Here is a 27,880-nt window from a genome sequence, read left to right as displayed (position 1 = left end):
AGTAAATGAGGATCCAGGAGTGAGGGTGTGTTCACAATGCATGAAATATGGTCACATCTGCTTCTTATTTGTCCTATCGTGAAATGTTCTCCACTTACAAATGCAGACAAAAAACATTTCCATCCGATCCAGGAAATTACAGATTAGATACAAGAGTTCAGAAAATAAAAGTGTCTCAATGGGGGAAAAAAATTTTTTAACTGTTCTTTATGTAAATGCATTTTTTCTAATTTCTCCTTTAATTCTTTGAACATTGATCTTAAATTGGTGCCCTCATGCTACTGTCTCTGAGCAGTGTACACAATCAATCAATCAATATTTACCTTATTGTAACCCAGCAACTCTCAACAGTTACTTTAACAATAGTTCCTTACCCTGTTACCTCTGCCATAGAAAAAGACAACACCAGCAACATCACCTGCAAGTTCGTCTTCAATTCACACCACCCTGACTTGGATATATATCCCTTTACCTTCTTCACTGCTGAGTCAATATCCTGGAATTCCATTATGGCAGCACTGTCGCATAAGGACTAGTTTAAAGAAAATTCCCATGACCAACTCCTCACGATAACTTACGATGAGGAACGCCAGTATTGCCCGCATCCCAAGGACAAATTTTACAGGTGGTGAAAGAAATTAAATAACATGATCAGACGGGTTGATAGGCTTTAGGTAAGAGACTGGAAAATATGAGGATGTTTTCGTTGGAACAAAGAACTTTCAGAAAAAATCTATGTATTCAAAATGATGAAATGTTTCAAAAATGGGACAAATTAGTACACAGTTTAATGAGTCACTAAGCAACCACAGGACATTATTCTGAGATTGTCACCAAAATAATGACAGGACAAGTTAGAAATTGTTTTACACAAATGATTGTTAATACTTGGAATACTTAGCAGAAACAATGGTGGAAGCAGAACCCCCCTTATAGCTTTTAAAAAGGCAAGTTAATGAATGATTGAAAAATAAATATTTTAAAGGGAATGGGACTAATTGGACACTTATTCAGAGAGTTGACGGAGACCTTTTTTTAATTCATTCATGGGATATAGGTGTTGCTGGCTAGGCCAGCAATTATTGTCCTTGTTCAGAGGGTATTTAAGACTCAACCTTTGCTGTGGGCCTGGAGTCACATGTAGGCCAGACCAGGCAAGGATGGCAGATTTCCTTCCCTAAAGGACATTGGTGAACCAGATGGGTTTTCATGACAATCGGCAATGGTTTCGTGGTCATTATCAGAGTTTTAATTCCAGATTTTTACTGAATTCAACTTTCACCATCTGTCATGTTGGGATTCCAACCCAGGCCCTCAGAACATTATCCTGGGTCTCTGGAATACTGGTTCAGTGACAATACCACTATGCCACCACCTCCTGATGTGCTGAATGATCTTTTTCTGTGTTAAAGATTTTATGACTATAACTATTCATCATATCACATTTACAACACGCATTAGGGGGTGACTTCATTTTATTGGAGACACAGGCCTGGATTTTCACAATGACAGTGAGCTTCTCCACTGTGAAAGTGGCGGAGAAGGCCAAAATCCAGAAGTCCCTGTTACGATAGGGAATAGTTAATAGACAACAAGTGATTAAGTTAGTAATTAAAGGTGAATTGGTTAAGCACATCACTGAGTGCATGTAAAGGGGAAACAATTTGTTTTAATCAAAAGAGTATAAAGGGGAAACAGGTGATGATGGGAGTTTTATGTGAGTTGGAATGAAGCTCTGACTGGAAAAAGTAAAGACTTGGTTTCTTTCTTTCTTACCAACTAGCCTTTGGAGTTTTACAGTCCCGCCCCCCACCCCCCGAACATGGCACCTCCCATTTTCGCAGGGGTGGGAATGGGAATGGATCAGGATTTGCACATTCGTGTTTCGCGGAGGCAGCTGCCCATATAAAACAGCAGGTGCCTCCAGTCATGTCCGATTTTCGTTAAGCAGGAATGGGAAACTCAACATGAGTAGATAAGACCTGGTAAGAGCAAGTCTAAACTTTGCGGAGTCATTTCGAGAGGTGGGGTATCCTTTTGGATATGGCCCCGGTATATCTTTGGGAATGTCAGGTGCCCTTTGAGATTGTCAAAAGTGCAGATGAGTGTGTTAAAAAATTAAACAAATTTGATGGAACTGTCAAGAGAGCTGTCAAGAGGAACTGCCAAAAGTGTCAAAAGCAACGGGAGTGTGGGGAGGGGAGGATGAGGGGGTGTGAGTGGTGAGGGCTGGAAGGCTGTTTTTTGTTTTAATGCTTTTTAACAAAATCTTTAGCAAAGTGTTAGCGCACCAAGGCAAGCCTTCCACCCAGCCCACCTCCGCACCTGGCAGCCTCCGCACTCGTTCTCAGATCGCCCGGTCCAACTCCCAGAGAACCCTGCCACCCTGAAATGAAAAGTCCGACTTCTGGGGTGCTTTCTCCCGGATCAGGTCTGCGAAGTCAGGAAATGTCCTGATTATTCGCTTTTCGGGTCTCAGTCTGCATCTTGAAATGTCCTTTTTACTGTGGACAGGGGTAAATAGTATGGAGAGATATATTTGAACCTTATTGAATTTTTGTGGAGATTGAAGGGTTCTATGCCTTAGTCAAAAGGTGCGGGAGCCCCGATTCCAGAAGTTCCACCTCCCAAACCCAGCACCGACCATTTTCGCCAGGAGATGAGGGGGAACAGCGGTGGGGGTGCGGGATGTATTTCACACATCTGTGGTTCATGGAGGCAGCAGCATATTTAAAGGTGCAACTGCCTTCAATCAGAAGCAATTTTCAGGTTTCTGAAACACAACTCGTGGGCTTTACGAATTTGAAGAAAATGTCTAAACCTACCGGAGTTCTTTGCCCGACTCCAATCAGCACCCCACCCCACCGCTCCCTGGAACAAAACTCCGACCATTTGGAGCAGTTTCTCCTGAGTTGGGTTTGGGGAGTTGGGAATTTTTCCGACTATGCACCAAACCGGAGTGAAAGTTCTGCCCTTACTTTCTTTTCTGAAGCATTTGGTTAAGGAAATTGAGTATATGTTGTCATGACAGGTACAATATCACAAACAGTGTCAGTGAGTGTTATCCTCTCGAGGGAAATGAGTAAGCGGGTTTGCTTGACCAAGGAAATTAATCCACACCTTAGGGAGTGAATGCAGAGAGCCATGCAGTCTTCAGTTGGGTTGATCAAGAAAATTGGAATCTGACAGGTCCAGTTACTAGCACACAAGGAAATGTTATGTGTTAGCTTGAGTCAGTTAGAAACATTTGTACTTCTGAGTCAGGAGGTTTTGGGCTCAAGCCCCATACCCCAATTTCAGCACACAATCTGGGGCAACAGTGTATTTCTTTGGCAGTGCTGCATTCTCAAAAGTGTTCGCATTCAGGTGAGATGTTAAATGAAGATAAAAACAAAAAGCTAAAAGCTACTGCGGATGCTGGAAATCCAAAACAAAAACAGAATTACCTGGAAAAACTCAGCAGGTCTGGCAGCATCGGTGGAGAAGAAAACAGTTGACGTTTCGAGTCCTCATGACCCTTCGGCAGAACTGAAGTATAGTTAGGAGAGAGGTGAAATATAAGCTGGTCTAAGGTGGGGGGCAGGGGGAGAGAGAAGTTGAGGGTGGGGTGGTTGTAGGGATAAGCAAGCAGTGATAGGAGCAGATAATCAAAAGATGTCACAGACAAAAGGATCAAAGAGGTGTTGAAGGTGGTGATATTATCTAAGAAAAGTGCTAATTAAGAATGGATGGCAGGATACTCAAGGTACAGCTCTAGTGGAGGTGGGGTGGAAAGACTAACAAAGTTTTAGTTTTAGATTTAAAAATAATGGAAATAGGTGGGAAAAGAAGGATCTATATAAATTATTAAATGAAGACCTTGTCTTGTCTTCTAGTGGCTCGGGTGAATATTAAAGGTTCCAGGCCACAGTTCGAAGAGCACGAGCTCTCATGATGTCAAAAAGACAGATATACAAGATTAAATACAAGTGATTTAGCACAACGAACAGGACAAACATTTGTTTTTTTACACAGGGTTGTGAGGCTTTGGGATTCACTGCTGGAGTTAATGATTAATGTGGACACCATGTTAACATTTAAGAATAGGTTAAGTAACTAGTCAAAGGATAGGCTAATGAAGGGATATGGGAGCAGGGTGGACACATGGGATTAAGATTAATGCTTGTGAGAGTGATAACACAACCTGGTCTGCTTGGGTTCATTTCTGCATTGCAATTCTTTCAATCGCCAGACAAAAGTTACAGAACATTGCTGTTTGTGATACACTGCCATGTAAAAATAGCTCCCATATTTGCCTAATAATAATGACAATACTCTCAAAGCAATTTATTGTATATGAAAAGTCCTTTTGAATGTTTCCAAGATGTGAGAAGACCTTATATAAATGTAACTTCTTTTTTTACTAGTATAACCACAAGAATTGAGAGGCTAAACAATTTTGATAACAGTCATCTGACAGGTCTAATTGTGTCAAACATATTTCCATCTATTCCTTTTCAATATCTAATCTTCTTAACGAGCATATATGTAGCTATAGGTGTCAAATAAAGTTTTCTAATCATATTCGTAGTAAAAATCATTAAAGCAGGTTGATGTTTAAAAGTTTCATGGCTAATTGATGTGGGGCTGAATCTTCGGCTCGGCAAGCGGGGGCGGGGCCCACTCACCAAGGCGTAAAATGACACGGTGTTGTCGGGCGTGTGTCCCAACGTCACCGCGCGTCATTTAGATTTTCAGTTCGGTAGGCGCGCAGTCAAACCGTCAAAGGCCTGTTAAGGCCATTAACGAACTAAGTAAGCCTATTGAGAAAGCTGCCCGTCCAACCTTAAGGTGACGAGCCCAGGCGGCCTTCACATTTTTCATGGAACCTCATCCACGGGTGGGATGAGATTTCATGAATGATTTAAAATTTTCAGAAAAATTTTTATGAAAATTAAAGCACATGTCCCAGCTCGTGTGACAGTTTCACATGAGGGGACATGTCATAAAATTTTTTACACTTTATTAGACTGTTTAAACTTAGAACTAATCTCCCTGAGGCATCTCTGTGCCTCAGGGAGATTTCTGCACTCTTTCACAAGCATGCACAAAAGAGCGCGCTCCCTACTCAGGCAACCGCCCCCCGCCCGCACAGGGAGCGCTCAGCACTTCCTGGCGTGCGTCATGCTGGGCGGGCCTGAATTGGCCTGCCCACGTAAAATGGCGGCACTCAGCCAATCGGGGGCGCCAATCGGCTCTGTGCCCAATCCCGCACAACCCCCCTCGACCGGGAGAAAATTCTCCCTGTGGTTTCTCTGAAAATACTTGGCACACATTGTTTTGACAAGGTACCACATTGAATGAGCATCTTGGGTGGCTGTGAGACCACTGAAGAACTTTGAGATGCATGCCCCTCGGTGGTCAAATCTCAGTTATAAACAACATACAGTTATGTCAAGATTCTTTGTTACTTTAAGAATGAATTAGCAAACCTTCAATGAAAACCGCAATGGCAAGCATGAGCCTGTCCAGGGCTAATGGCACTGCAGGTGTTATATGGACTATAATGTCCACAATCCCGGAGATACCATAGAAGAGATACATAGTTGCATGCTGCCAGTTCATCAGGTGGTCCCAATGCTTTTCCTCATAGTCATACAGCTTCATATGGGGCCCGTCAGGAACAAACTGCTCGGCTATCATGCCTGCAACAACAAAAATAGATTAAAAAGACACTCCAGTCTCATAGTTAATTAGTATTCTTCTTCAAACACTGAACACATCACAGTCCTTTGATAATTATTGGATGTACACTATATTGTACACCTTGATACACTATATTGAACAAAATTACATAACTAAATGCTTACTGCCCCCATTTTTTGTTTTACTTCCCTAGGTCCTACTCCTTCATAATGACCAGACCAATGAATCATCAGAAGCTCGGCTGAAATTCAATCTCTACATATTGAAAGCGCACAATATTGTATAAATGCACTGAGCCCATGAGGTCAGATAAATGCAGGGCAAGCACCCAAAGAGTAGTGGTCCCTTGCACTACTGCATCCAGAGTGCAGTGCCAGCCTCTCAGTCTTATGCAGAATAGCCAGGCTACTCTGACGAAAATGTATTTATAGTGTTTTAAATCCTATCTTCTATTCTCTTCCAGAAACAGTTCTATAAATTATTAGGTTACACAGACTTTCCTCCAAGGGTGCAATCAGTAGGGGGAGGTGGTGGAGTAGTGGTATTATCACTGGACTGGTAATCCAGAGACCCAGGCTAATGTTTTGGGGACTGGGGTTTGAATCCCACCATAACAGATGGTGGAATTTGAATTCAATAAATATCTGGAATTAAAAATCTAATGATGACCATGAAAACATTGTCGATTGTCATAAAAATCCATCTGGTTCATTCATGTTCTTTGGGGAAGGAAATCTGCTGGTCTGGCCTACATGTGACTCCAGTCCCACTGAAATGTGGTTGACTCTTAAAAAATGCCCTCTGAACAAGGGCAATTAGGGATGGGCAATCAATGCTGGCCTAGCCAGTGATGTCCACATCCTACAAACCAATTAAAAAGGAAAGGGCATCCAAATTGCGCTGTCTGACCGAAATGAAATTCTGCCCAAATTTCCATGCACCTACGGACCAACATTTTCATATTCTTATCAATGTTCCCTTAAAATTTCTCTTTGCTGTATGAGGCTGACTCATTGCACTACACGGTCCCTGAAAGGTTGTTCGTGCTTGTGCATTAAAGGGAATATTAATTGTGTATTCCCTATGTTTATTCCCTACGTTGCCTCACAGAGCAGTGGGAACATTGGTTCACCTAGTACTGTTGCTCTGCAAAGTTTCAGAATTTAGCAATTGTTTCATTTCCCTATTGAAACCGATGGCAACAGTGGTAAGTTACATTGATGTAACGGAAAATTAACAGAGCACATTATTCCCGATCTTCTAAAATCAATAATTATGTATTATCTTGTAGTAATTTACCAGCGAACTCACCATGGACTCTACATCACAAAGAGAAAATTTTGTTACAAGTATGAATTGTTAAGGTCGTCATGTTTTGGGACTGTTTTTAAAATAGGGTAAGATGGGGGAATGAAGGGGGCCATGTGACCTGCTCTTAAATCTGCTGACAAAGAGTTAGGTGGCTTGGTTGTTAATGGGAAAAGATGGTTCAAGATATTCACGCTTGTACACAATGACCAGGGCAGCTGTGCTTTCGGTCGACAGACTGTTAGGCCGGGGTTTTTGCTACTGAGGCGGGTAGCTCGACTCACCAGACCCACCTTGGTGGATAGGATCCCAAATATTGTGATTTTCATTCCAGGAGGGGGGAAGGTTTGTGATGCACTCAGACCCACCGACTCCAGAAGCAGAGGGCAGGTGGCCAGCCAGTTTTACTGAAAGAGTTCTTACACTTGTCCTCATTATGTATGCTTGGCAGACTTATAAAAGGAGTATCTCTGTAGCGGGTTCTGTTTTGACGACTGGAGAGAAATATTGACTTGATTGACAGCTTTAAGTAGTTAGAATAAGTTATTCTTTTTGTGATCTCTTTTATCAATGTCTCAATGTTTATTTGCCCTAGATTAAGAAGCCTCTGTTATTAATACATTAATGGTCCATCCGATTGACACTTTGACAGGATTGTAGGAACAGCTTTTTTTCAAAGGAGGAGTTGTGAATGAGTCTTTTTTTTCTGAGCAGTTCCGCACATGCCATTGTTATCATATGCTTCATTAGTTCTGTACATAGTGTATACTGGATGAATGGACAGGGAAGGGCCATGAATTGACAATGGGGCTATAAGGAGCCATGTGGGGTAGGTGGGAGGATGAGTTAGCATGAGTTGGAATGGAGGGAATATGGAGGACATGGAAGAGGCATGGAGGGGGGAACATGAATGAGACCTTTTGAACTTACCTTTCAAAAGGTTCCTGAATTCACATTATGGTTAACGACTCCTCTAAGGGCCTGTGAACCAAGAGCCATGGAGAATCTGGCCTGACTCCACAAAATTATAGGGGGCCAGGAGCTGCCTACCCCTGCAATGAAGCCAGCCAGGACGGAACAGCAGTGTGGGGGCTTGCTACCTGCACCCTTATCCGTTGCCACTGGAAATTGGGGGCACCACGAATGGGAGCAGGAATCCTGGAATTGGGTCTCACCTGCCAATTTTAAATGGCTCCAGGGTCATTCTGATTCTGCGAAAATACAGGCCTTAGTTTCCTAGCCCCAGAGAGTTGTTATGAATGTCTGGTTTTGTAAATGGTTATACTTTAAAATATTGTGAGAATGGACTTTTAAAAATATTTTGGAGAATATAGTGTTGTTCTGTAAAGAAGACTGGATGTCTGTGTCTGTGTGTGTGTGTGATTTAATTAAGCTGGGCAGATTTGGTGGGAGTCAGGTTGTCTGAGGGTTTGGAATCAAGAAAAGGTTAAAGGTATTAAGTTTGAGGTACGTGTAAATAGGTTAGATTTAACATTTGCATTTTTAGTTAAGTTAGGAGGTTGTTTGAATTTCAAAGGGGAATCAGAGGTAAAAAGGAAAATATCTGCATCTTGCTGGAGTCCATGGGTAAATTGTAGCAGGGATATCATGGGGAGGATCTTCCGGTCGGCAAATGGGGGCGGGGCCCGCTCACTGACGCGTTAAATGACATGGGATGATGTTGGGCGGAACTCCCGACGTCACCCCGTGCCATTTCCATTTTCAGGTCGGTGGGGGCACAGCCGAATCAGCTGTGCACCCGCCAACCTATCAACAGGCTATTGAGGCCATTTAAAAAGTACTTAACATCATTAATGGACCTGCCCGTCCAACCTTAGGGTTGGCGGGCAGGCCGGGAGCCCTGGTGGGCTTAAGAAAAAGCATGAAACCTCATCCACGGGTGGGATGAGGTTTCATAAGGGTTTTTAAATATTTAATAAAGGTTTAAGTAAAAGTGATGGACATGTCCCAACTCATGTGACAGTGTCCCATGAGGGGACATGTCAGGGAAATTTTGATATCGTTTCTTTAACATTTCTAAATTTAGAGCCGATCTCCCTGAGGCAGCACTTAGCCTCAGGAAGATCAGTGTGCTCTTTTGCGCGCACGCGCATGCGCAAAAGAGTGCACTCCCGGCTGAGGGAATCCCCCTCACCGCCTGCACAGGGACTGCATAGCGCTTCCTGGCGGACGTCACGCTGGGAGAGCCTTAACTGGCCCGGCCATGTAAAATGGTGACACGCCCCCGATAGGGAGCGCCGATCGGAGGCGCGCCTGCCCGCGCCCGCTCCTGCACTTCCCCTCCGACGGGGGAAAATTTTTCCCCATATTTTTATTGACCCAAAAGTAAAAACAAGATGGACACGTGAAAGACCTTATATTTGGAAAGGTTTGAGATTCAAAGGGGTGTGTGAGAACAATGGGGCTGAGATCAAAGCAGAAAAAGGTATGTTAGAGTCACTGTCAATGGCTGGTCTTTAGCTATTGAGCTGGATAGCTGTCGAGCCGTTAAGCTGGAGATAGCTGGAGCTGTTGGAACTGTTGAGAAGTCTTGGGCTGCAACATGCAGATTTATTCTGAAGTGGATTCCATAGCAGAGTGGAAGAGGGTAAAGGTCATGTGGTACACCTTTCTTGAAGCTACAGCAGTTTGCCTTGTGTAATATTACTGGATTTCATATTCAAACATCTATAAAGGAATGTTGCCTAGAAAGTGTTTACTTGTGGGTTTGACTAAGTCGAGAGTCTTGGGGGAATGTTTTGTAAGACTAACCTTAATGGTATAACTGTAATCTTGTGTGCTTAAGTTTTCTTTTGTTTTTGTTAATAAAACTTTTACTTTAAAAAAAAAACCCAGAAATGTTACTGGAGCTCTTACTGCTGAGATTGGTACGCCGCCATCTTGTTATTAGAATACAAAAAACACAGGTTGTGGCCCATAAACCAAGTTTCCCTCTGGGATTTGGCTTGTGAAGCAATTAACTCCGGCTGTGGTCATAATACTATAAAATTCCAAGATAGAATAGATTTGGGGGATCTCGGGGTAGCTAATTAGCATCTCTACCTGGATATTGACTGGCATATGATTGTATGACTGGAAACCAATCATAATTCCAAACAAAAATAATTAATGAAACGTTCTCAGCTTTTTAATTCTCTTTCTTTGTCACCACTGCCATTACTCAAATACCCTCCACACACAGTAATCAGCCACTGAACGCCCCCCACAAGCCCACACACACAGTAATCAGCCCTACTTCCACTACACCCACCCCCTTCCGGCCTACTCCCTCTTTTGGACTAATTGCCAGTGCCTGTGAAGCAGTCACCAGCCTAGGATAAGGCAGACAAGAGAAGAAACACAATTAAGTTTGAAGCCACCACTCACCTTCCTGGCTCAGCCACATGACCTCCTATTTTCTTCCACACTCAGTTAGTGACTGATTTACTTTTGCCTACCTCTGTCTGCGCCAAATCAGCACACAAACATCCCAGCCCTGCACAATGGTCACCGCTAGAAGTGTTTCCTAAGATTAAAGGGTGCTTTGAAATTTATCTACAATACAGTTGGTTCCTTCATCCAAGTCATTGATATAGATTGCAAATGATTGAGGCCCCAGAAATGATCTCTGTGACACTCCACTAGTTACAGTTTGCCAACCTGAAAATGATCCATTTATCCCAACTCACTGTTTTCTGTTAGTTAGCCAATCCTCTTATCCATGCTCATATATTACCCCCACCACTGTGAGCTCCTATTTTGTGCAGTGACCTTTTATGCGGCACCTTATCGAATGCCTTATGGAAATCCAAATACACCACATCTACTGATTCCCCTTTATGCACACTGCTTGTCACATCCTCAAAGAACTCATAATGAATTTGTAAAACACGATTTCCCTTTCATAAAATCATGTTGACTCTGCCTGATTGTATTATGATTTTCTAAATGTCCTGCAGCTGCCTCCTTAGTAATGGATTCCAGCATTTTCCCAATAACAGATGTTATGCTAATTGGCCTACAGTTTCCTGCTTTCTGCTTCCCTCCTTTCTTGAATAGAGGTGTTACATTTGCAGCTTTCCAACCTTTCCAGAATCTATGGAATTTTGGAAGATTACAACCAATGCATCCACTGAACTACTCAAGGAGACATTAGGTCAGAGGACCAAAAGCTTGGTCAAAGAATTAGGGCCTGAACTTCCTCATAATGGCAATCAGTGTCCAATTGCCACTCCATGCCCAATTACTGATGTCAAATTTTCTTTGATCCTATCTTGCCCAACCTTCCAACTCAGGCTGGGCAAGATCCAGGCAGTGCAGCATGTTCTTGAGGCCCAGCATTGAAGTCCAGGAAAGTCAAAGAGAAAGAGGCCATGCCTCCTTTTTTATGGCATTAGCTGCCGTACACCAGGTAAGTTTAAAGGTCTATTGAAATTTAAAGGTCATTGAAGGTAAGTGCCTAAGGTAAGTGGATAGGATTTGGGAGTTGGGGGTGATCAGAGGTCGGGGGATTGGGGGTGGAAATCAGAGGTCGGGTCAGGTATCAAAGGTTGGGGGTGGCATCAGAGGTGTAGGGGTCAGACTTCGGGGGGATCGGAGGCAGTCAAGCTTCAGGAGGGGTGTCAGGCCTCGAGAGGTGATGGGGGCGAAGTTGTAGGACCTTGGGTTGGGTCAGGCTTGCTGGGACGCAGTCTCATGCAGGTGGGTAGAGTCTCAAAGCGGTGGGGGGGGTAGTGGGAAATTCGTGGGAACTCCGAGGGTATGGGAGAGTCCCGTGGGTCAGGTAGTCAGAAATGCCTGCCTGATCCCCTGACTATTGAATCCCCTATCACTATTGTTTTCCACACTTCTTCCTCCCCTCCTGTGCAGCTGAGTTTCCCTTGGTGCCATGGGCTTGGCTGTCTGCACTCCCCTGAGGAACCATCGCCCTCACCAGTATACAAAACGGAAAACCAATTAGTGAGCGAGATCACCTCAGGGCACTTCTGCATCACCTGCCTGGTTCTCTTAGACTGCCTGGCAGTCACCCATTCCCTTTCTGCCTGTATGTTCCTAACCTGTGGTGTTACCGCCTCTCTAAACGTGCTATCCATGTAGTTCTCAGCTTTGTGGATGCACCACAGTGACTCCAGCTGCCGCTCAAGTTCCAAAACCTGAAGCTCAAGCTTCTGCAGATGTGTTCGTCTAGGACACATGGCATGTCCACGACTTCCCACATACCACAGGGCATATATTCGACTGGGCTGAGCTGACCTGCCATACTGTAACTTTAAAAAACTATTTGTTACAGTTAGATTAGGTATATAACATAGAAAATCGGAGCAGGAGTAGGTCATTCAGCCCTTCAAGCCTGCTCCGCCATTCAATATGATCATGGCTGATCCTCTATCTCAACGCCATACTTCCGGTCTCTCCCAATACCCCTTGATGCCTTGAGTGTTCCAGAAATCTATCTATTTCCTTCTTCAATATATTCAGTGACTTGGCCTCCATAGCCTTCTGTGGTAGAGAATTCCACAGGTTCACCAACCTCTGAGTGAAGGAATTTCAGTTACTCACCAGTCAGCTTCTTCCCCTGTGTTAAAGTAAGAGCCAGCTACTGGAGGCTGAAGAAAGGTGGAAAAAGGAGCATCTTGCTCAACGAACTTCCTTACTCACCAAACTCCCACTTTGTACTCTATGCACCCAAAGCAACACTCCACTGCAGACAAAGCAGCATTGAGGAAGGTCTCTTTTTATGCTCCCTGAAAAACAACTGATTCCAGCTTCTGAAAACCAGTTTAAGCTAACTACCTAATTAAGTAGCTGCAGCTAGCACGATATTATGGATACATTTTCATCTTCACTGTCTGGGCAGTAATCCGGCAGAGCCCATTTTCTGCCTGTTTAGAACCAGCCCAATTTTCACTCTAATGATCAACTCCGCCAGATTTTGTGCCAGATTTTAAAGATGAAAATTTACTTCTGCAGGTTCCATGAAGAAATAGGCATGAAATAAACGCATGTCGGCTTTTATGACAACAATCATTTATGACTAGATAATCTGCTCCTTCTTCATGCCGCACTTGTGCAACTCTTTCTTTAACCTGTTCTCCTTGTTTCTTCTAGTTGCACATGTATTACAAGAAGTGGTTGGTTGCTGTTATGTGCAAAAGGCAGATGGGACTGAGATAACCCTCATGTCACGATACCTTGTTTCTGGGAATTGCCAGCTGGCGGCTATATCACTTGAATATCCAACTGGACACCTTGGTTTTGTTTCCCAATTACCACACACTTGCAGCTTTGAGAGAATAGCTTAGATTCTTTGCAACTTTGTCTGTCCTCAGAAACAGCTGCTGCTGAGCTCTACCCCAGCAGTCACCATTCTACTTGGCCCACTTATGTCCACTGATGAACAGCAGCTATCAAATTGTGAAAGTACCAAGAGACAGCAAGCTGCATCCCAATACCAATTATCAGAAAGCCAGAACACAGCATTCTGTCTAACCTAACCCTAACATCTGCCTCCAGAGATGCAGTTCTTCCGGAGAAGAGGAGACACGGGCAGGTTCTGGGTCGCTTCTGAAGTAGGGAGGCTGTCGCAGATTCCAATGAAATTGCCACATGCCCCAATGATCCCTGTAATGAGGAAGAAATTTCTTTACTGTTCTAAAATGTATGTTTGTAGACTGCAGAGTTAGACTGGTTGTTGCTGCACATACTTTAAGAACTAAATTCAGTGTCTGCATGTGCCTGAACTTTCAACGGCCACTTTTAAGCTTTCTGCCCATGTATACCTAGTGATCCTTCCCTCCTTTATTAAATTTCATCAGGGAATCTTAGACTCATTGAGGTTTTTCATCTTTTTTGCCTCATTGGAGTGGATTGCTTCCTTTTCTGAGTCTGTTCTGCCAGTTGAAATTATTCTTATAAGATCGTAGGAAATCTTTGGTGAAACACGTATAAACACAAGCTACCATTCACCGTACTTCAGTAGAAACTTCACTACTTACTTGCTGCTCTCCCTCTTTTTCAATAACTGCTGCTTTTTAAAGACTGCTTCTCAAGTTTACAACCCCACCCAGCCCAGTGAAATTCTACACTGTTACATGGGAGTTGTGCTTCAATAATGCAGCAATATCAAGTGGTATTTAAAATTATCTAATTTAACAGCAGGGTCAATGCTGGACAACAGTAGGCTCAATTTCTGTCTTTGCAATGCAACTTTGGAGCAACTGGCATCCTAGATTTGAGGCAGCTGTCATTATATGTGGTGTGATATATATGTAATTGTTTAGGACTTTTATAAATGTCCACTATACATCTCTGGCCATACAGTAATATAGACAAACAAAGAATATGAAACAAAAATAAAAATACCTGGAAAAACTCAGCAGGTCTGGCAGCATCTGCGGAGAGGAACACAGTTAATGTTTCGAGTCCAAATGACCCTTCAACAGAACTAAGTAAAAATAGAAAAGAGGTGAAATATAAGCTGGTTTAAGTGGGGTGGGACAGGTAGAGCTGGATAGAGGGCCAGTGATAGGTGGAGATAGCCAAAAGCTGTCATAGACAAAAGGAGAAAGGGGTGTTGAAGGTGGTGATATTATCCAAGGAATGTGCTAATTAGGGGTAGAAAGCAGGACAAGCAAGGTACAGAAAGCCCTAGTGGGGGTGGGGTGAAGGGAAGGAATCGAAATAGCCTAAAAGGTAGAGATAAAACAATGGATGGAAATACATTTAAAAATAATGGAAATAGGTGGGAAAAGAAAAATCTATATAACTTATTAGGGGAGAAAAGGGGGGATCGGAAAGGGGGTGGGGATGGAGGAGAGAGTTCATGATCTAAAATTGTTGAACTCAATATTCAGTCCGGAAGGCTGTAAAGTGCCTAGTCGGAAGATGAGGTGCTGTTCCTCCAGTTTGCGTTGAGCTTCACTGGAACAATGCAGCAGGCCAAGGACGGACATGTGGGCATGAGAGCAGAGTGGAGTGTTAAAATGGCAAGCGACAGGGAGGTCTGGGTCATGCTTGCGGATAGACCGAAGGTGTTCTGCAAAGCGGTCACCCAGTCTGTGTTTGGTCTCTCCAATGTAGAGGAAACTGCATTGGGAGCAACGAATGCAAAGAATACGTGTTAGCTGTAACATCTGATGCATGAACTGAACCAGTGCAAGCAAGATATCGCATTCATCTCAAGTGAAAACAGACAATGCCAGAAAATGCACAGCAAGATGGTCACCTCCACTTTTGAAAAAAAAAAGGTTGGTTAATTTTCGCTAGATGCTCCTGAGGAGAATCATACCAAAAATGACAAACGTATTGTGCATTTCCAGCCCTTTCTTTTATTTCAGGTCTCCAGTAATAACTGCTCACCTTTTCATCCGCGTGATTATTTCCATCATCTCTTACCTTTAAATCACTTTATGGTCATATTGCCAACTGCCCTGCTCTGACTCAGAGAAAGAATATGCTGTATCCAATTTAGGTCATCAGCAATAAGTGACAACTTAAATTGCTATAATCAAGAGCCTCCATTATGGCAAACAGTGAACATCAGAAGCTAAGAAAGATTAGCTTTCTGCAATTGCATGGATGGCTATGTTAAAAATAAACCTTACTTCTAATTTCAATGAGCAAATTACATTAAATATACAAGATGGAGTTTCTCAAACAGATCAAAACAGAAATTGTTGGAAAGACACAGTGGCCTGGAAATTTGATATCCCCTGAAAACGGGCAAAGGGATTGCGTTGTGCGATTAGCCCAAGTCTGTTGCTTCCAATGCAGGTAACATGCAAGCTTTGTGCTGCCTGTTCAATGCCATCATTGTAGAGTACAGTCAGCAGCAACCACACTTTTCAGTGGCTGCATGCCATAGCAGAGGCCTAAAATAGTGAAGGTCTAGCACCAATTAAACCTGCTGTACTTAAAGCCAGTCTGCATATCTTGAAAGGGAGCTCAGCTTTGGTTGGTATTGGGAGTCAATTTAGAACATTCTGATCTGGGAAAGACACGAATGGAATACCATAGGAAAGATTTTCCTACAATGCACCAGATGCCTTGGTCGAGAAGGTGCAGAGGAGGAGAGATGTGCTCTATCAGCAAGGGCCCAGGAGGCTATCCAGGCACACTTTTTAAAGGTAATGGGGCCAGATTGTTGTAATAGTAAATACCAGGAGTCAAACCCCCTAAAGATCTGAATGCAGTGCCACAAAAAGTTCAATGACCTTGCAAGAATGGTCAAAATCAGCGAATACATCTTCAAATGCCATATCCCATCAACTGCACTACTAGCCTCAAACACTGCTGAAAGCATGACATCCCAGGAATCAACCTAGTGAATCTTCCTTGAACTGCCTCCACTGCAAGTATATCCTCCTTCAATAAGGAGCTCAAGACAGTGTGCAGTATTTCTAGGCTTGGTCTCACAAATGACCTGAACAGTGGTAGCAAGATTTCCCTACTTTTATACTCCATCTCCCCTAGCAATAAAGGCCAACATTCCATTTGCTTTAGTAATTATTTGCTGTACTTTGATTCTGACTTTTTGTGATTCATGTGCAATCTCTCTGTAGCGCAACTTTCTGTAGTCTTTCTCCATTTAAATAATATTCTGCTTTTCTATTCTTCTTATCAAAGTAGATAACTTTGTACTTTCCTACATTATGCTCTATCTGCAAATTTTTGGCCACTCACCTAACCTATCTATATTCCTTTGCAGACTCTTTGTACCTCCTCACAACTTACCCACCAATTTTTGTACCATCACCAATGTGGCTGCAATTCACTCTGTCCCTCCATCCAAGCTACTTACATAGATTGTAAATAATTGAGGCCCCATGAGGAAGCTTGGGACAAGGCTAATGTTGAGCATAAATGCTGGCATTTGGACCAAAAGGTCTGTTGCTGTGCTGACTATTCTATGTAACACTATGCAAAGTCCTTAGTCATTCCTCATATTCCTTATCATTTTATTTTTCCGCTTTGGTTGTGCATACGTCCTTTTCCTAAAGCATGCTCCAAAGGGGGTTATTAATAGGCATGTGCATAATGTACATGAACATCATTGGCTTCTGCAAGAACTGGTAATACACCTCTATCCATGAGGAATGTGTGGCTTACATCAACTTTCAAAACAAAAGGAAAAGGTATCCCACTATAAGTTTTGGGCTTAGATAGAAATGGATAAATGTGAAACCAGCATAATTAGGCTTTTTTGACTCACCTATCAGTGCAAAGCTGACTTTCACAATTCCCTCAATGATGTCTAATCGCCGATGCCCTGAGATTGATACTAAGTAACAAACACTCTTATTCTTTCTGCAGAGGTACCGCATAGGATATTTCACTGACCACCACAGGCCAAATAGGAGGAAAAAGCTTCCAGGGAGTGCATGTCCTTTGAAATTACCCATGGCTTTTCAGTTGTGTTAATTTCTGTAAAAAAAACACAAGAATTAAAAAAATGCTTAAAGAACAGAACCCATTCCAACCTATGATCCCACAAATGACTGTAGATGATTCTTTGCTATTAAATAGTCTTAAAAAGTATTAAAGGTTTGTTAATTCGTTGGTGTCGGCTTCTTCCCAGAAGGTTTGCTGCCAAGGACCTCCACCTTTATCTGTCCCGTAATGCCTTTACACATTCCACATAAATCACTTGCATCCAATCCCTTATATCCCATCATCCATCTTCTCCGCTGATTCCCTCTCATACATTTCCCATTGATAGTTACTTCCAATAATTGTCTCAGTCTACCATCTGCTCTAATGATGTGACCAAAGCATTGTATCTTTTTCTCTTTGATGTTGTGCACCAATTTTCTCTTTTCTCCTGCCTTTTCCAGCACTTAGAACTAAACTGCTTTAAATACATTTTTAAATCAGCCTCTAATTCTTTTTATATATGAGATAGCTGACAGCTTAAAAACAGAATAATTTGCTATACTTCCATTTATTTCTATATTCCTCACTGATAGTTGCAGTACAGACAAATTGACATGCATATAAAACAGAAAATGCTGCAAAGATGCAGCAAGTTAAACAGCATCTGTGGAGAGTTTAAAAAAAAGATAACTTTTCAGGCCAACGGAGTTTTCATGACCTTTTGGTTGTATTGAAAAATTAACTCGGTTTCTCTCTCCACAGATAGCATGTGACATACTGAGTATTTCCGGCATTTTATGTTTTTTCTTACGATTCATGGGATGTAGACATCGCTGGCTATGTCAGCATTTAGTGCCCATCCCTAATTGCCTTTAAGAAGATGGTGGTGAGTTGCCTTCTTGAACCTCTGCAGTCCATGTGGTGTAGGAACACCCCACAGTGCTGTTAGGGAGGGAACGTCAGTGGTGGAGGGAGTGAATGTTTGTGGATGGGGGTTGCTTTTCCTGGACGGTGTCAAGTTTCTTGAGTGTTGTTGGAGATGCACTCATCCAGGCAAGTAGAGAGTATTCCATCACATTCCTGACTTGTGCCTTTTAGACGTGGACAGATTTTGGGGAGGCAGGAGGTGAGTTACTCGGCACAGGTTCCCCAGCCTCTGATCTACTCTTGTAGCCATAGTATTTATGTGGCTAGTCCAGTTCAGTTTCTGGTTAATGGTAACCCCCAGGATGTTGATAATGGGGGACTCTGCGATGGTAATGCCATTGAATGACAAGGGGTGACAGTCAAGATTCTCTCTTGTTGGAGATGGTCATTGTCTGGCACTTGTGTGGTGCAAATGTTACTTGCTACTTGCCAGTCCAAGCCTGGATATTGTCCAGGTCTTGCTGCATTTGGCCATGGACTACCTCAGTACCTGAAGAGTCACGAATGGTGCTGAACATTGTGCAATCATCTGCGTTTTTATTTCAGCTTTCCTGAATCTGCAGTATTTCGCTTTTGACTGCCATATAATATTGTTCCTTTTATATAGTTTTGCAGTAGCACAACAGGACTATGTTCAGTGTCTGACCATACCTAACCCCAAAGCTACTGAAACTGTTAGCATGCCCTTGTCGTCACTAGACTCCATTTTTCCAATACCTTATTTGCCGCTCTCCTAAGCTGCTTTCTACATAAACTCCAATTTACCCAGAACTGCTAGATAATGGCAGTTGTTGCTTATAAGTTGCTTATGTCTACAGAGTGGTGTGGTGCTAGTTAGTGCTATAGAGCAACTTCCCAATTTCAGTCACTGGGGCTGGTGTTGAGTGAAGGCTATATACTCTCTGATAGAGAAGGAAAAAACTGCAAGGGTGTTTCACTCAAAGAACTAGCTACAAAGTTATGTTTGCCTTGGAAGCTGGAGACAGTGCTTGACCATGAAAGCAAGGAGGACTACAAAATTTTAAAAAGGGAAACAAAATATAAATACAAAATGGAACACCCTTGTTTACTTTAGCAACAAGGAGTAATTGAAAGATTGCACAGTGGTCCCAGCCCTTCCACTGTATATATTTTCCTCCTTCTTTTCATATATTCCATTGATGGTTTTCTCTGTATAAACAGATCACAGCAAGAAAGAAACGTGGAGTTGATGGAACTGCATATTTGGACCCAAATAGCATTTATAATTTTCTGCTCCTTTATAGTATTTCTGGTGTTACCTCTAAACATCACAAGCTTTCTTTGGCTAGGGCTATAAATGTCTTCATGACCTTTGCCAAAAACAGAGAGGGGGGGTGATATTTTATGGAGCCTGCAGGAACAGGAAATGTGGCATGTGGGGTGATTTAATAAGGCTGGATGTGAAATTTTGATTTGCCGATGGTCGGTTGAGTTGCAGAGATAAAGTCAGCAATGTGCTTTGGGTACGTAGTCCTTATGCCAGCCTTTGGTGGGTTCCTGCTTCTAATATATTTACATGCCATGAATACTCATTAGGGTGAAGCAGGTTTTAATAAAGTCCTATCCTTGGGGTAAAGTTAGCGGCGCATGAGAATCTTGAGGTGCCTGGTTCACAATCATTTAAAGGCGGCGTGCACCAGTCAGGTTTTGCAGTTGTGTCTAAGGTAAGAAGGTGTCCATATTGAACTCTGTGGCACAATGTGGGTGTGCAGCAAGGTAGGTGTTTGGGGGCAGGGAGGTGTGGAGGGGAGAAGGGACGGAGGACAGAGAGTGGTGTTCAGGTGCAGGGTGGTATAGAGGAGGGAGGGGCCTAGTGTTCTGGGTGTGGTGGTCCTGTGAAGTGGGTGAGGGTTGGGGAGTTCTGGCAGGGATGGTAAGATGAACGATGGACCTAAAGGGTGGGATTGGTGCTGTCAATGTTGGGGTCCTGTGGGTCAAATTGAGAGTGCTGGGTTTTTTTTAATTCGCTTATGGGATGTGGCATCGCTAACTAGGCCAGCATTTATTGCCCATCCCTAATTGCCCTTGAGAAGGTGGTGGTGAGCTGCCTTCTTGAACCACTGCAATCCATGTGATGTAGACACACCACCATGCTGTTAGGGAGGGAGTTCCAGGATTTTGACCCAGCGTTAGTGAAGGAACGGCATTATAGTTCCAAGTCAGGATGGTGAGTGGCTTGGAGGGGGACTTCCAGGTGGTGGTGTTCCTATGTATCTGCTGCCCTTGTGCTTCTCGATGGTAGTGGACATGGATTTGGATGTTGCTGTCTAAGGAGGCTTGGTGAGTTCCTGCAGTGTATCTTGTAGATGGTACATAGTGCTGCTACTACTATGCGTCAGTGGTGGAAGCAGTGAATGGGGTGCCAATCAAACGGGGTGCTTTTTCCTGGATAGTGTCAAGCCTCTTGAGTGTTGTTGGAGATGCACTCATCCGGACAAGTGGAGAGTATTCCATCACACTCCTAACTTGTGCCTTGTAGATGGTGGACAGACTTTGGGGAGTCAGGGGGTGAGTTACTCGCCGCAGGATTCCTAGCCTCTGACCTGCTCTTGTAGCCACAGTATTTATATGGCTAGTCCAGTTCAGTTTCTGGTCAATGGTGACCCCCAGGATGTTGATAGTGGGAGATTCAGCGATGTTAATGCCATTGACTGTCAAGGGGCAATGATTAGGTTCTCTCTTGTTGGAGATGGTCATTGCTTGGTACTTGTGCAGTGCAAATGTTACTTGCCACTTGTCAGCCCAAGCCTGAATTTGTCCAGGTTTTGCTGCACTTGGACATGGACTGCTGAAGGGCAGAATCATCCATGCCCACTGGCGTTGGGCGTGTTCGTTGGCGTGAGTGGACAATATGGCGAAAAGGCCAAAACTCCGTTTCACCACATCGTGAAAACAGCTTGCGATCATCCGCTCAGCCCATCGATGGCGGGCCGCGTTTACCACCATCAGATGTCAGGAACCTCATTGTAATATATCTGCATATCATTACAAGGCTAGCTTGCCAGACTCATCTCCCCCCCCCCACTCAATCCCCACCGCTGGATCGTCTGCCCATGTCGGCATGATTGCCCACCGATGTGTTTCACAACAGCATATAAAAGGTGTGTTCTTGACGGGCTGCACTTTGAAGGGAACTCGGAGGTGAGTGCACAGTAACGTTACGGAGCACTTGCAAGGGATGCCTGTTGGACTTCAACTTTGAGGCGCCTTGTGGGTGGGGGGACATGGGGTGAGGGCAAAGATTGCCCTGCGGTTGAAGGTCGTGCACAAGCATATGCGGGTGGGGGGCAAGGGAGGCAGTCGCACATTAGGGAAACCTTGTATAAAGTGACCATTCTTCTGCAGCTGAGACAGTTCAGGCGCAGCCACATTGATATGATTGGAGTTGGGCCTCTAGTTTATCTGCCCACTCAAGCAACGCAGAAGCATCAAAGTGCCACCAAGTGCTCCAGAGTTTTTCACCTCTCAGACACAGACTGCAAACTAATGAGCATTTTAGTGGAGCGCAGAACAGTTGGGTGACTGGGCAAGTTGTACAATCTCCTTCTAAAGGGGGCCATGGAGAAATTACTGGTGGAGGCGCTCACAGCCCCTTGCAAAGTCATCATCCCAGCTCATGCTGCAACTTGCAACTTGGTAGAGCAAACATCAGGATGTTGAAAATCAGGTTCCGGTGCCTGGACCAGTCTGGTGGAGCCCTGCAATATAGTCCACAGAGTGTGTCATGCATCGTTGTTGCCTTTTGCACCCTTTACAACCTGGCACTGCAACGGGGAGACAAACTGGCCGAGGAGGAGATGCAGAAGCTGGAATTCTCTTACAATGAGGAGGATGTCGACAGTGATGAAGGTGAGGAGGTCCACGCAGGTGACGATGACAGTGATGAGGCCCTCACACTGGCCAGACGAGGCAGACATGCTTGGGAGGCCCTCATAGCTGCTAGATTTGTGGAGGATGATGATGAGATGCAGTGAGGAGACACCAGGATCCTCACATTGCACCTGTGAACATTTGGCTACAGTCTGACTTATGGCAGTGCACATACCCTCTGTGATAATGCTCCTGTTATAGAGATGCAGTGGAGGCCCTAATAGTCACTCAACTGCAGGAGGACGAGGACGAAATGTAGTGAGGACACTCCATAGATCTTCACACAGCCTCTGAGAATGTCTGACTCCTGTCTGGCCGAGGGCAGCTCGCTTGCGCTCTTTGATCAGGGTCATATCATAGAGACGCAGCCATGAAACTATAAAAGCATCTGATCCTTTGTCCGCCTTCAGCACCTGACCCCTTCAGGAGCACAGCTTCACTGGTCACAGATGCTGAAGAGATGAGGGCCAGTTCCACCTTAAAGGTGCTGACAGCAGAGAGAATGAATGAACTCTGACGTCTGCGCACGACATTCTGGCAACAATGACAAGCACCATCAAGGTGCTGGCATCACTAATATGGCCAGGGAATGTGAGGCCGGACCATTACTTTGGTCTGAAGACTGCACAAAGCACACGGAAGAGGCCGTGGACTGAGTCACATGCCTTTATCTTGTGCAGAAAGCTCTCATGTTGGAGCGACACAAACACTGCTCATCAGAACAAGGGGCCTTAGGCAGGGAGACATTCTTGTGAGGTTATTGACAATAATGTGTGTGTGATTAGCACCAGTGCCCAGGCTGTACAACTATATCTTCTTCTTCGGGTAATTTAGTTTATTGTTTTGACTCAAAAGAGTTACATCTTCTTCGGGTGGGGACAGTGGCTTAGTGGTAACATCACTGGACTAATAATCCAGACACCCAGGCTAAAACTCTGGGAGCACAGGCTCAAATCTCAACCAGTTCAAATCCAACCAGAGGAAGCCACTCAGTTCAAGGAAAATTATGGCTGGTAACCAATTTTAGGCCAAGTTGGCACCGTGGCTTTGTTAATTAAAGAGCTTGTTTAGTAAACTGGTGACCCTCAGTTCAAGTCTCAGCAGTATCTTGTCTCATTTAGCCTATGTCCATACTAGTCTGAAAACGCCCAATCTCATCTGATCTCAGAAACTAAGCAGACTCAGGCCTGGGTAGTACTTGGATGGGAGATTGCCTGGAATGCCAGATGCAGTAGGCTTGTTTGCTCATTTCAAATCTCTGAAATAAGAAACCTTAAGCTCTGAATTTGATCTTCTTCAATGAGATTTGGGGCTGCATTTTAATTTGTCCCCTGATTTGTTAATTTAGTTTATTTGGTTTTCACTCGAAAGAGTTACATCTTCTTAAACTTCCTAACCCTGCCACTACGTCTTGGTGCTCCCCAGACATCCACAGCGGAGGTGGAGGAAGCCTGCTGACTGCTATGCCCTTTCTGTGATGACCTTGACAGGCGTCCTCTGGAGGGCCAAAACCTGGAGGGCCCCAGCCTGCTTTTGGGACCTGCTGTGTGGGACCTCCTTGAGCTTTGGAGCTGCTGGGGTCACAGGAAGAGGGGATTCAGATGGGCCACACACTCCCGGAATCACCTGGTTGGATGGCCCCTGTGTGGGCACCTTCTGATCCTCCTTCCGGTGGGTGCCCAGGGGCCCCTGGCTGACTCCTTGTGAAGAAGGGGTAACTGGAGTGAGATCGAGCTGCCCCACACCCCTCTCACGTACACACTGTTGGAGGCCAACTACGGCATCAGTGATGCCCGTGCAGCAGTGCAGGGGCAACATCTTGGACCAAGGTTTCCATGGTGGCTGCCATCCTACCTGTATTCACCTCGGTGTGTTGCAATGCTGGCGCTATCACCTCAGCCTGAAGGCGGATGGGCTTCTCCATCGTGTCTTGCAATCTGATTGCAGCAGACATCCCTTCCTGATGTTCCCGAGCTTGCCTTTGCAGCTGCAGCAATGACATGACCGAGTCCAGAGGCTTGTCATCTGACTCAACAAATTTCTGGCTTCCAGCAGTCCTACGAGTGCCGGACACTGGGGAAGTCCCTGCCGCCACCTGCTGTGGATCAGACAGTGCGATGTGCTCACCAGATTGTGATCCCGGGGCTACTCTAAAGCTATGTCCCGACGTGTGTCTTTCTATGCTAGTGGAGGGTGTGGGTTCCAAGTAAGATGGTGAGTGGCTTGGAGGGAAACTTCCAGTTGGTGATGTTCCCACGTATCTGCTGCCCTTGTCCTTCTAGATGGTAGTGGTCATGAGTTTGGAAGGTCTAATGAGCTTTGGTGAGTTCCTGCGGTGCATCTTGTAGATGATACATACTGCTGCCACTGTGCGTCAGTAGTGGAGGGAGTGAATGTTTATGTAAGGGGTGCCAATTAAGTGGGCTGCTTTGTCCTGAATGGTGTCAAGTTTCTTCAGTGTTGTTGGAACATCCAGGCAAATGGTCACTGAGATATGTCAGATTGTTCATCAAGACGTGCAACCACATGAATTTGGCCCTCAAGGTTACCGCATTACTCAATATCTACACCAGTGGTGATTTCCAGAGTGCAACAGATTACATATGTGGCATCTCATATGCTGCCATGCATAGGTGCATAAAGGAGGTGACTGATGCCCTATTCCGTCATGCCAATGATTTTATCCACTTCACCAATGATGAAGACAGCCAGTGGCAAGATCAGCTGTGTTCTGTGCCATCGCTAAGTTTCCTCAAGTGCAAGGGGTCATGCCATTAAAGGGAACAGCCAGCTGTATTTGTAAATCATAAAGGCTTTCACTCCTAGAACATATAACTGATATGTGATCACAGGAGAAGAATAATGCAGGCCTGTGCTTGTTTCCCAGAGAGAAGTCATGATGCATACATCTTGTGCAACTCATGGCTCCCAGAACTTTTTGAAGCGCCAGTCCAGGTTGATGGATGGATCCTCGGTAACATGGGCTATCCCCTGCGTACATGACTGATGACTCCAGTGAGGCACCCCCAGAGGAGCTTTGCAATCAAGCTCATGTGGCCACCAGATCCAACATAGAGCACACCATCGGGCTTCTTAAAATGCACTTCCACTGCCTTGACCAGTCTGGAGAGGCTCTACAATACACAAACCAGAAGGTGCCACAAATAGTGGTGGTCTAATGTGCACTGCAAAATCTGGCACGGCATCATGGATATATGTTGCAAGGAACATTAGCCTTTCTCAGATGATGAAAATTTGTCAGAGCATGAAGAGGCCATAAATGCCAATGAGCCTTTCATGGATACCAGGGCCATGGAGGGATGATCAAGGGAGGCTCAGGACAACCTGATCTATACAAGGTTTGCATAATACAAACGCATCTGCATGACTATTGCTCCATCGCCAGAACTCCATTACCTTCCTGGGATATAGACCTAGCCCTGCAATCCTCCCTTGCAGAGTTAACTATAAACCTGCGTCCTCTACGATCTAGAATAGAACAGGGAGCGGAGCTTTGTCATGAACACACTTGCTAGTACCAAAGAAATCTTAGGGCATACATGTAACAGCTTGCCTTGTCCAATTATTTTGATCCAGCAACATCTTTCAAGTGCAATTATTGCAACTGCATCTGTCTCATTTATGCCCGCTGAGTGTAATCTGGGCCAATATCCTCTAGAGTGCTTAGAAGGTGGACCAGTTGTGCCTGCATTTTAAGTCAATTTCCACAGAATCATCATCACGGAAGTAACAATTTACATGAATATTCAATAAAGAATGCACAAAAATGCAACACATTTCATTCAAGAATAATGTCTAGGAATAATGTCTGTCTAGGCATCACATTGTGAGAAACATGAGACGTGTCGTGACCGTTACATCTGATATTATGACAGGACCCAACACTTCTCAATAATTATGAATGATTGTATAAATGACATTATATTGTATATATATTTACAAGAGATAAACAGATGAATAAATCACCCGTGCCACCTTTGTGCTCATACTTATTAATTTTTATTTTACTGGTGCCAGGTGCAACCCTGACATCAGCAGCTGAGGTGGAGGCAGTCTGCTCAGTGTGACGCGCTGTTGATTTGGATGACTATGGCAGGTGTCCTCTGGAGGCATGGGGCCTTGAGGGCTCAAGTTTACTGGGGGTCTGCTGAACTGGTGCAGGGGTATCCCCCTTCAGCCTCATCGGCTGGAGCTATTAGGGCCAATGGTGGAGGGGATGAGGAAATGCTGCTAACCCTGGGGGCGGCTTAAGACAAAGACCCCGGGGCAGCTGGCATGTGCCCCTCCTCCATCTCAGTACACAAAGGCATCTCCCTCTCTCCCTGACAGGCAGGGGCTCCTGGAGGGATGTCCAGGGACCTCATCCCCCTCTCGCCTAGCCACTGCTACACTGAGCACATGGATAGAGCATGGAATGCAGGTCACAGTGCATATGAATCGAATGCTCGACCTGGTTCTTCATGGCAGTTGCCATCCTCTCCATGGATGAAGTCATGAGCTGAAATGCCTGAGACATGGCAGAACTCATGGTATCATGGACTCATCCAAACCCTGTGCAAAGCTGCACATAATCCTTGGCATCTTCATCACATTTTTCCCTAGCCTCTGTTGCATGTTCAGCTGGCTTCTTGTGGCTGCGATCAGAGGCCAGTCATCAACATTGGGTTCAGAAGAGGCCTGGTCCCTAGCAGTTCTCCAATCATCAGCCACCACCAGCACAGTTACACCCACATGCTACACCTACATCGGGGAATTGGTTGTCACATCCTCCCTCAGCTGCTGGGACAGCTCAGTGCTCTGCTCCCATAGCAACATGTTATCCCATTGCAAAGCATGTGGGTGTAACTGTGCTGGTGGTGGCTGATGATGAGGCACATGTTGATGCATCCTCTGGGTATTGGCTTCTTCATCCCCAGAGGTAGAGTCTTCGGGTTCCTGGTGTAGCTGTGGCCTGGTCCTTGGATGGTGATGACCTGTAGTGGAGAGCAAACAGAATCACATTCAGAATCATCACAGTTTGAGCGCTTCAAATTTCACCACATCCAATCCATGTGCCCATTTGTCCCCACCAGGATAGTTGCATCATCCTCCTTATGTCTGGCCAGTCCAGCCTCGCCATCTGCAATGGATCATGCTCCCTCATCACCAGCGATCTCCATCATTTCTTCCTCAGTGGCGGTCAGCAGCCTGAGGTTAGGAACCCCTCCTCCTCTCCATCTCCTCTCCCAGGTGTTGTGGGTCTACTTGTCCTGCATGACAAAGTGCAATTAGTCACATGTCAAGTGGCAACTAAACTTCTTGTCAGCACATATCCTCAAAACACATACTGGCCTATCAGTCCCACGCTGCATCACACATCTGGCCTATCAGTCCCATGCTGCATCCAAGTATACATAGAAGTCCAACTTCCACTTGCTTTTGCCTCAGTTGACGTTTGGCAGTAGCTGATCATGCATTCACTCTTCTGGCATTGCTGCCCACTCACACGCTTACATTATTGATGGTTCCATGAGAAACTCCTATTGAAGACAGACACTGGCACTTACCCTGGCAGATCAGAGAAGTTCATTGACCATTTCCTGCACTGGACCAAGTTCTTGGCTCAACTCCACAGTTGCTCACCCCCTCTGCCACCTCCATCCAGATGGAGGGCCTTCCGATGCCATCTACAGGAAAG

The 27,880-nt window shown here is 44.7% G+C and overlaps 1 protein-coding gene and 1 pseudogene across 9 annotated transcripts in view; one reads left to right on the top strand and one right to left on the bottom strand.

The window, feature by feature from the left end:
- tmem45a (transmembrane protein 45a) overlaps positions 1 to 27,880 on the bottom strand; it is a 111,642-nt gene that overhangs the window by 30,495 nt on the left and 53,267 nt on the right. For 6 of the 9 annotated variants that reach the window (XM_078560093.1, XM_078560090.1, XM_078560099.1 and 3 more), the window contains 2 exons: positions 17,204 to 17,415; positions 5,472 to 5,684 (listed from right to left, as the gene is read on the bottom strand). In XM_078560093.1, coding sequence (XP_078416219.1) covers positions 5,472 to 5,684; positions 17,204 to 17,393 — 403 coding nt within the window. In that variant the 5' untranslated portion in view covers positions 17,394 to 17,415. Of the gene's footprint in view, positions 1 to 5,471; positions 5,685 to 17,203; positions 17,416 to 27,349; positions 27,453 to 27,880 lie in introns of all 9 variants that reach the window. The other 3 variants (XM_078560092.1, XM_078560095.1, XM_078560096.1) reach the window with 1 other exon arrangement.
- LOC144692087 (5S ribosomal RNA) lies at positions 23,303 to 23,420 on the top strand (annotated as a pseudogene).

This window comes from Cetorhinus maximus, chromosome 16 (genome assembly GCF_964194155.1).
Source record: "Cetorhinus maximus chromosome 16, sCetMax3.hap1.1, whole genome shotgun sequence".
Lineage (NCBI taxonomy): Eukaryota > Metazoa > Chordata > Chondrichthyes > Lamniformes > Cetorhinidae > Cetorhinus > Cetorhinus maximus.
This window is presented reverse-complemented; position numbering and strand designations above follow the sequence as displayed.